This window comes from Panthera tigris, chromosome C1 (genome assembly GCF_018350195.1).
Source record: "Panthera tigris isolate Pti1 chromosome C1, P.tigris_Pti1_mat1.1, whole genome shotgun sequence".
In the NCBI taxonomy this organism is placed as follows: Eukaryota; Metazoa; Chordata; class Mammalia; order Carnivora; family Felidae; genus Panthera; species Panthera tigris.
This window is the reverse complement of record NC_056667.1, coordinates 186,345,723-186,355,390: the sequence shown is the minus strand read 5'-3', so window position 1 is coordinate 186,355,390 and position 9,668 is coordinate 186,345,723. Positions and strand designations below refer to the sequence as shown.

The window sequence follows — 9,668 nt, the reverse complement described above, 5'->3', positions numbered from 1 at the left end:
AGCTCCCATGATTCTCTGCTCAGCTTTAGAGCATTATGCAAAAGAATCAGAGTTCTATTATAGAAAAAAAAGTACATGATTTAAGATTAATAAATTTAAGTCATGCAACACATTTCAAAGAACTCCAGAATTACTTTGAAGTTTACCTTCTTTTAATGACTTTCCTTAAAAATGGGACCCATGGTTTGAATTGTTCGCTTCATTCATTATCATTTCTGTAGGTCACCTCCCCACCCAGCCACACAAAAACAGGGTCAGCATACACATGATGTTTTATAAACGGATTTATGGAACTCAGAAAACAGGACAAAAATGGTTCTTTACTTAAAAAAATTTTTTTTAACTTCTTTATTATGGAGGCTGAGGGTATTATTCTTTTCCTTTTATCTTGAAGGATTCAAATTGGAAGAAAATAGAAAACCTAAATGTAGGTTTATAGGAAGGAAAAAAAAAATAAAGGGAGAGATTTCCCTGAACATTTTAACAGAGCCTGTAGACAGGATCATGTGTTCTGAATTAAATTTATTTAAAACAAATACAACAAAACCCCTTGCATTTTCCTTTAGCCGAGTCAGAACCTCTGCCTGATTGGGGTATGGGAGCACACTGCCCTTCACTTTTCCTTAAAAAGGAATGTTTATCTCAGCCAAATTAACATCCAAAAGGAAACCTCTGATTTGTGCTACTTTGCCTATAAAAGTTGCTGTCTTCACAGTTATGCCTTTCCACAGGGAGACACTTTTGTTTCCTCTTTTGTCTCTTACAACAAAGACAAGGGGAAAAATGCACTCCTGTTTTGAAAAGCAACAAGTCATTACTTCTTTTCAGAGTATTAAACCAAATAAAACACCCTTCTTTCTTCCTTCTGCCTTCTGCAGGAAATAAAAAAGTAGCAGAAATACCTACTACTCGTCTCCTTTGCCTCATCTCGAAATGTTATCTTCATTTCTTTGCATCCTCACATTAGGATTCGAGGAGGCAAGCCTCTCAAGACTTCCAAATGCTTATTTTACAAGAACTTGAAAGGCGTAGGAGAGGAAAAACAGGCGGGAGGGGCCAGAGGAGGAGAGCCTGTAATGTCTGACCCTGGAAATTAACCCATCTGGGCTCCAGTTTGGCCCCAGTGAAAGGAGATTATGGTTTGACCACCGCTTGACAAGGACACCGCAGGGAGTCCTCCCTTTTCCCAACAAAGCCGCCGCCGCAGACAGAGCTGTACCTTTCACCCGGGCCTCACAGGAGTGAGGACAGGCCACTTGTCTTGCAGCAGGGGAACCGCTCACAGTCCCAGTTCAGCCCTGGAGCCGGGAAGAACTCAGAGCAATCTCTGCTGGGTTCAATCTTGATAGACCCCGGTCGGCCCATACCGTACGTGATTAACATCATCGTTATCATCATCATCATGATCATCATCCTGCAAGTCTTTGCCGGAAGTCTTTTCATTCAAACCGTTTTTCCACCCAGACCTCCTTATCCAAACACACCCCTCGTCCCAAATCTACATATCTCATCTCTCTTCCAGGTCCCTTCTCCTTGGAGGGCAAGGAGGTTACAGACACCCCCCACCCCAGCAGTTGTCTCCTTCCCGTGCCTCTCCCCCTCGGAGGAGATGGGGGAAGGGAGGGTGGGGGAGGGGCCGGGGCTCATACCGCAGTCTCCCCCTTGCTGCTGTGGCTGAGTCTGTGATAGAAGCGGCGCCACGACTGCAGAGTCTTGCCGGACCAGATCCAGAAGCCAGTGGTGATGCCCACGATCATGGTCATCAGGTACTTGATCATGAAGACAGTGAAGTCAGGGCTCATGGGCGGGAAATGGCCAGGCGGGCAGGGCACCGCGTAGCTCTTGCAAGTCTGCAGGAGCCAGGTGCGCTCCCAGTGTTCGCGGAAGGCCTGCTCATAGAAGTAGCAGGCCAGGACGATGGTCGCCGGCACAGTGTAAAGCACGCTGAAGACGCCGATGCGCACCATGAGCTTCTCCAGTTTCTCGGTCTTGGTTCCGTCGTGCTTCATGATGGTGCGGATGCGGAAGAGCGACACGAAGCCGGCCAGCAGGAAGGACGTGCCAATGAAGAGGTAGACGAACAGAGGCGCCAACACGAAGCCTCGCAGCGCATCCACGCTGGACAGGCCCACGTAGCAAACCCCACTGAGCAAGTCCCCATCCACCTGGCCCATGGCCAAGATGGTGATGGTCTTGACAGCGGGCACGGCCCACGCGGCCAGGTGGAAATACTGAGAGTTGGCTTCAATGGCCTCATGGCCCCACTTCATGCCAGCTGCCAGGAACCAAGTGAGCGACAGGATGACCCACCAGATGGAACTGGCCATGCCGAAGAAGTACAGCACCATGAAGAGGATAGTGCAACCCTCCTTCTTGGTGCCCTGCGCCACCGTGCGGTAGCCGTCTTCTGAGAAGCGCTCCACGCACACCGCGCGGTCCTCCAGCAGGAAGCCGGCCACGTGCGCCACGGCCACCATGAAGTAGCAGCCCGACAGAAAGATGATGGGCCGCTCGGGATAGCTGAAGCGCCTCATGTCCACTAAATAGGTGAGCACGGTGAAGAGCGTCGAGGCGCAGCACAGCACCGACCACACGCCCACCCAGAGACGGGCAAAGCGCCTCTCCTCTTCCTTAAAGTACATTAGGCCGTTGGCACGGCCCGGCTCGCACGGGGCGCCGCAGTCGCGCTCGCCCAGGAAGCGGTAGCCCAGGTAGGGGGGCACCTTGAGCTGGCGGGGGCACGAGAAGGGGAAGGCAGAACGGCCCCTGCCGTCAGCGGCCCCCGGGGGCAGCGCGGTGAAGGGCAAGTCCGGCATGTAGGGCGCGGTGGGGTAGGCTGTGGGGCCGCCACCTGGGCCCCCGGAGCCGTCCGACGTGTTCTGGCCCACGCAGATCTCGCCGGCGCCGTGCACCGGGAAGTTCTCGCAGCGCAGCCTCTCTGGCCACTGGAAGCCGAACTTGTTCATGAGCGCTTCGCAGCCCTGGCGGGCACGCTCGCACAGAGAACGGCACGGCGGGATGGCCTGATCAAGCACCGTGCACACGGGTGCGTACATAGAGCACAGGAAGAAGCGCAACTCGGGAGAACACTGCACCTTCACCAGCGGGTAGAACTGGTGTACCTCGAGGCCCGCGTCCTCTTGATTCGTGTGGCCTAGCAGGTTGGGCAGGATGGTCTGGTTGTAGGCAATGTCCGTGCATAGAGGGATGGAGATGGGCTGGCAGAAGCCGTGGTCCGGTACCGAGATGCCCTTCTCGCCGTGGTAAGGCTGCGCCCCGGCACCGGCGGGCAGCGCGCCCAGCAGCGCAAGCACTAGAGTGCACAGGCCCAGGGGCGAGCGCGACGCGGCCGCGCCGGGGCCCCGCATCGCCGGCCACGGGTGCAGCGGCGCTCTCAGCCGGAGGAGCGCGACGAGGCAGCCGAGAGAGGCTTGGATCTGGGGAGGCGCGGCCGCGCCCGGCTCATGAGAGTCCTCCCGGCGCCGGGGCCGGGCCGTGGGCGGCGCGGAGCTGAGGGCGCTGCAGCTGGGGTGCCCGCGCCGCGTGGGCGCCGCAGCCGTCTCCGCCCAGCACTCAATCAGTCGCGGGGAGCCCAAACTCGTCTGCCTGGGCCGGGGGCGCCAAGGGGGGCGGCCTTCTCCCGCCGCGACGTAACGGTGTGGCTTTTTCTGCGGCGAGGAGCAACAAGCGTCTCCGGTTACCCTTCAAACTTCGCTCAAGTCTCTCGACCCACAGCGCACAGTAACGCACGCGCCCCCCCACACCAAGTCCGGCCCGGGGCAGCCGAGAGCCCGGCGCCGCCGCCTGCTAGCCGAGGCCGCCTCCTCGGCGGTGCTGCTCCACCTCCTCGCCTCCAGGCTCTGCTCGCCGCCGCCTCCTCCTCGTCTCCTTTTCTACTCCCCCGCTCCTTCTTCAGCCCCAAAAGCTCGGCCCCCAAGTTTGTGCCAAACGGATGATTCTCGTTCTGAGTCCGATAGGCGCCTTAGAGCCAAGAGCTCAGCTAGTTCTTTTTGGAAATCCAATTATACTGCGTCCCGAAGCTGCGAGGGCCCTGTGCCCGCGGCCTGGGCCTGGCCTCTCCAGCCTCGCGAAGCCCTGGCCCGTGAATCCCAACGCCCGCCGCCGCCGCCCGCCGGGAGGGAGCGCAGAGTAACGCCTCGGAGTCGCGCAACTCGCCAGAAGAAGCGTCGGGCTCGCAGGGTTCCGGGCCGCCCCGCCCCCTCCCCTCCCCCCATTCACAAACCACTCCGGGGGCGGGCCCTCGAGCTCCAGGGCGGCCCAATGGTAGCCTTTGTTTTCTGTGCGGCGGCCTCCGGATTGGGTGGAAGTCGGAAGGGCCGGGCGAGGGAACCGGAGAGGCGGAGTTTGCAGCGCTCTGGGCGGATTCCTGAGGGGAGGGGCAGGGGGCTGGGACGGAAAAGTTAAGAAAAACTTTTACGGTGAATTCGCTCGAGGGTGGGGGGCGGGGGGGTAAACGCACCAGAAAGGGAATTTGCTTTAAAGATTTGTTCCTCTTCCGGGTACACTAAAATACACATTCTCGAACCGGAGGGCGCACGGAGAGAGGCTTTTGCTGGGAGAAGCTGAGAATAGCGCAGCGCCTCAGCGGAGAGACTTGACCCGGAGTCACGTTAGACCTGCCAGAGCTGAAAATGCGGGGGTTGGCAGGGGACTTTTGGGTATCTGGATCCTAAGTGTGGGGTTCGGTACCGAGCGAGAAGGGGGTGCGTCTCGCAGATCGCTTTTTTCTCCCCAGACCCAAACGGACCACGTGAGGCCACAATCTCTCTCACTCCCTCTCCCCGGCTGTAAAAAGGAGGAGGGGCCGCGTGCGTGGAGAAATAGGAGTCGGGAGGAGGGGGCCGACTTAAGGCGGGAGGAAGTGCAGACCCCACCGAGGAGTGGGGGCCCGGGAGCGGCGGGCGTGGGGGACCCGGGCCCCCAGGCCACCTCTCCCGCGCGTACGTCTCAAAGTCTAGAAATCTGGTATGGTTTTAGTGCGGTTACGAGAAAACTAAGACAGTGTTGTGGGGGAATGGTTATAAAAGTACCTGAGACTGAATCCCCAGGAACACTCTGTACGGTTTAAATTGAGCCTTCGATTGCGGTGCTTTCCTTAGTTCTTCGGCATGTGGCCATTCGGGATCCCCTCCACGATGCAGAGGCAACGACTTGATCCTCTAGTTGAAATGTGCGTAGAAAAGTTTTAATGCGCATCAGAAACCAGGGGATTTGCTAATTAAGGAGTTTTCAAAACACAAAGAGAGGTTATACGTGTTCTCCGGTGGCGTTTTCTGATTGGCAAGCAATCTTTTGTTCCCCGGTCAAAGCTTCGCCCTGCTCACCGCACTGGCGCTCCCGTGAGCTCTCCGGTTAGTTCCGGCGAAGTCAGAATTTACTGGGGGGAGCGGGGGGGGGGGGGGGTGGAGGCTCTCCTCTCTGGGCAGCAAAGAATATCATGAATTCCCGTGCAGGAAACTGACATGTTGAGAAAGGAAAAATCTGTCTCTCGCTCACCGTCACACACACACACACACACACACACACACACACGCACGGACGCACGCACACACACGGATCAATACTGTGCTCAAGAAAACGTTACTCCTGGCTGAGCCTTTCCTTCTGCCAGTCTCAGGTCCAAGGCGCTGGAACCCTGAGGGAAAAACCCTCTGTTTTTCTTTTATTTATTTTCTATTACTGAAGTTTACTGAGCATCTTACCTTCCATTTCACAATTCTTTGTCGTTTCCCACTCTTGTTAATGGATCTGGGGAGCTGAATCATTTGGGCCATGATGTTAGACTGCTCACATTCTCCATCCGCCCCTCAACAGAAGTCCTTATATTCTTTTTCTTCCAAAGCATCAGTTTCCTTCTCACACCCAGGACCTTATTGGTTTTCTTTTGGGTTATCTCCCTCAAGGTAATACAAAGGATTAATGACATTTGCTTTAAAAAATAGTTTATTCCTTCCTTGTATTTTTTTAAAAGCTCCTCTTTTTCTTTCTAAATTATTATTCTTACTACCTAACATTGGGGAGCATTGATACTGCCTGGAAAGATGTTGTTTAAAGACAATGCTGCTGCTTTGCTTTGTCATTTAAAGTGTGTGTGGTAGGGGGTTGGAAATCCTTTTTTCTCTCTGTGAGCTTCTGGATATCCTCCTTTTCTAAATCAAATTTTCATGCTTATTCATCAGGCCACTGATCTAAGTCATCTTTGCTTATCGAGGGAGAAATTGCAAGCACTGTCATCAAATAAAATGAAAACCGACAGGATAAAATACTGTATCTCAAATACAGCTAAAACCAGTTTAGTTGATGAGTTTTTACTTCCCATATTATAGCCCCAGACAGCTTGCTGATGAAAGGTAATAGGGATAATTATTTAGAAAGAAAAAAGGAGAACCCTGTAAGAAATTACAAGGGGTGAATGGAATATTTTAAAAACAGTCTATGCATAAAATGCAGAAAGCCAATCCCAATGGAAAGTATCACAGATGTCTTGTTTCTCTGTCCCAGGAAAACAAGTGCAAAAAGCATAAAAGCAAAGACTAATTGTTTTGGAGAGTATTTTGTTTTTTAAAATGATTTTTAAAAACCTACTCCAAAATTATTCTGAAAAATAAGGATTTGCTGTTTCTGAGAGGGGTGTGGTAGCTGTCCATGCCTTGCCTGCTACAGAATGCTATGATTTCAAAGAGCTAAGTAATAAAAGAGAGTAGATCCGAAAAGGAGGTTCACAATGTAGGGGACTATATAAATAGTGTGTGTTAGGCTCTACGGTAAATGTAGTAACATTGGTTCATATTCTCTCCAGGATCAATTTAATTTTCTTTTCCAAGCAACTCTTTCCACACCCAACTCCCAAAGCCACTAACTGGTATCATCTTTGGAGAGCTAAGGGTGGAAAATTTTGTAACTGTCTGCTGCAAAACTTCCAATTGTCCCTGCCCTTTAAAATAACAAAGGCTTTTATTTCTTCACATCATAGTCATATGGTCTTACAGAAAAGTGATGGTATTCATTGGATCCAGTTATTTAAATGCTACTTATCTTGGCCAAGTCCCAGGTTTATCTAGTTGAATTACATTCTGATGTCAGGCCAGATTAGCAAATGGCCACCTTCATGGTGCCACTATCCTGTCTGTGGTTGTAGTGAAACTCCAGCTGCAAGAATTACTCATGCAAGACGAGAAAGGGCAGCTTTTAGCCTATATGTCCCTTTTGGCCTCTCTTTTACCCATTTTTGACTTTATAACGTTAAGGACTTGGAATTTCAAGTTGCCAGATTGCCATTGGATTCCTTTCATTTTAGTTTAGGGTGTTGGACCATTCCCAGAATGGGAATGTTCTTACCCTAAGCAGACTTTCAAGTGTAATGAAAGTGAGAGATGTCTAGATTGAATAAAAGGAAGTCAATGCTGAAGTCCTGATAAATGTGCTAGTCCCCACCCAGTAGAGATGATTCATATCATTCAATCTGTTTGACCATTTCTCTTGTTGAGGGTTGCATTAGTTATCTATTGTTGTATAACAAATCACCCCCAAACTTAGCAGCTTAAAACAACAGCACTTAATGTTTCACAGTTTCTGTGTATTGGGAACCTGGATGTGCTTAGCTGGGTCCCCTGGCCCTCTGGCTTGGGATTGCTCATGGAACTGCAATTAGGGTGCTGGTGGGGCTACAGTTACCTCACAGTTCGACTGGAGGAGGATCCACTTCCAAACTCACTCATGTGGCTATTGGCAGGCCTCAGAATATCCATTTCCAAGGTCATTACATGGCTATTGGCAGGCCTCAGGTTCTCACTAGCTGTTGGCCAAAGACATCAGTTCCTTGCCTTGTGGGCTTCTCATAAGACCACTTATAACATGGCACCTTGCTCCTCCAGAACAGGTGCCGTGAGAAAGAGGGAGGGAGGGAGAGAGAGCAAGAGGGAGAGAAGATGACAATCAAGATGGAAGTCACAGTCTTTCTGTAATCTTAGAAGTGACATCCTGGGATGGCTGGGTGGCTCAGTTGGTTGAGCGTCCGACTTTGGCTCAGGTCATGATCTCATGGCTTGTGAGTTCGGGCCCTGCATTGGACTCTGTGCTGACAGCTCAGAGCCTGGAGCCTGCTTCAAATTCTGTGTCTCCTCTCTCTGCTCCTCCCCTGCTCACTCTCTCTCTCTCTCAAAAAAAAAAAAAAAAAAAAAAGATAAACATTAAAAAAATAAAGAAGTGACATCCCATCACTTTTGCCATCTTCTATTCATTAGAAGCAAGTTAGTAGGACTACCCACACTCAAAGGGTAGCTGGGATTTCTCTGGGGCATTAAAACCCACTGGAGGGTGAGAATCATTAAGAGCCATTCTAGAGACAGTTTACCGTAAGGGTTATTCATTCATTCCTAAAGTATTACGAAGATGGGGCCACAGAGAGAAGCAACTCTTGGGTCTCTGCTCTTGGGCAGTCCAGAGAAAGGTTCACAACTAAAAGCACATGTTGATTGGTTTTGATGCCACTTGCATTTGTTACAACAGAAACCTATTCTAGCAACCATTTTTTTCAAATATATGCCATTGGACTTGAGGGAGAAAGAATGTGGAGGAAGTTGATTAATAGAAGACCATCAGCAATCCTGAAAAACCTCCAAGTGGAGAGGGTGGGCCATTCTAGGAAGTCAAATCTGTACTCAAGGACAGAACATGTAGACTGTAGTCTCTAGGGAGAGACTTTGGCTATTTGGGTTATGAAGTAAGAGCACTGTTGGTAATTGCTACCTATGTGTTTAATGCCAGTCTGCACAGTACTGACCTGTAAGAAGGGAGGCAGAGGTGGTTGGTAGAGACTGGTTACATTCTGCCTTTCACCATTGATTTTCTGCCATGCCTCAGGCAAGTCACTTAACCTCTCTTGCTCTCCCAGTGTGCTGTGAGAATTAATGAGAGAATATTTATACAATGTTTTGTGATCTATGAGCAAAAAAATCATGACAGCAAAATCCTAGTTTGGTTATATGGAGGCAAATCATAGAAATAATAGAAAAGACCAAGTTAGGGGCATATTTTGGAGCTCTGGCTCTTTGCTAAAGTTGTGACTTTTTATTAGTAGTATGTTGATAAATGTTTAATGACCAACTCTCCAAAGAAATAGCCCTGATCTGTACATTTGCCAATTTCCATGGTGTCAATACTGCTAACATGGCTCATTTCAAGCCAATACTACCACTGAACTTGGAGTTTGGAAAAGATGCAGGTAATCAGCTCTCACAAGCCTCAAAGAGCTGACTTTAGCACACTGCTGGATTTATAGAACTTATTCTCTTCAGATTATTTCGAGCATCAAAATGGTTACATTTTAGAGGCACCTAGGTGGCTCAGTTGATTGAGCGCCAGACTCTTGGTTTCGGCTCAGGTTATGATCTCATGCAGTTTCGTGGGTTGGAGCCCCGCATCTGGCTCTGCGCTGGCAGAAGAGAGCCTGCTTGGGATTCTTTGTCTCCTCTCTCTCTCTCTCTCTCTCTCTCTCTCTGCCCCTCCCCCACTCATGCTGTCTCGGTCTCTCCCCAAAATAAATAAATAAACTTTAAAATAAAATAAAATAGTTACATTAAAAAATTTTGTTTCCATTGTTTGTTTTTGAGAGAGAGACAGAGCATGAACAGGGGAGGGGCAGAGAG

The 9,668-nt window shown here is 50.3% G+C and overlaps 1 protein-coding gene across 1 annotated transcript; it reads right to left on the bottom strand.

Moving 5' to 3' along the window:
• Positions 1–408: 408 nt before the first annotated feature.
• Positions 409–3,559, bottom strand: FZD7 (frizzled class receptor 7). Its single transcript, XM_042995079.1, has one exon. It carries the CDS (start codon positions 3,366–3,368, stop codon positions 1,644–1,646), a length of 1,725 nt encoding a protein of 574 aa, XP_042851013.1. The 5' UTR covers positions 3,369–3,559; the 3' UTR covers positions 409–1,643.
• Between the last annotated feature and the right edge of the window lie 6,109 nt (positions 3,560–9,668).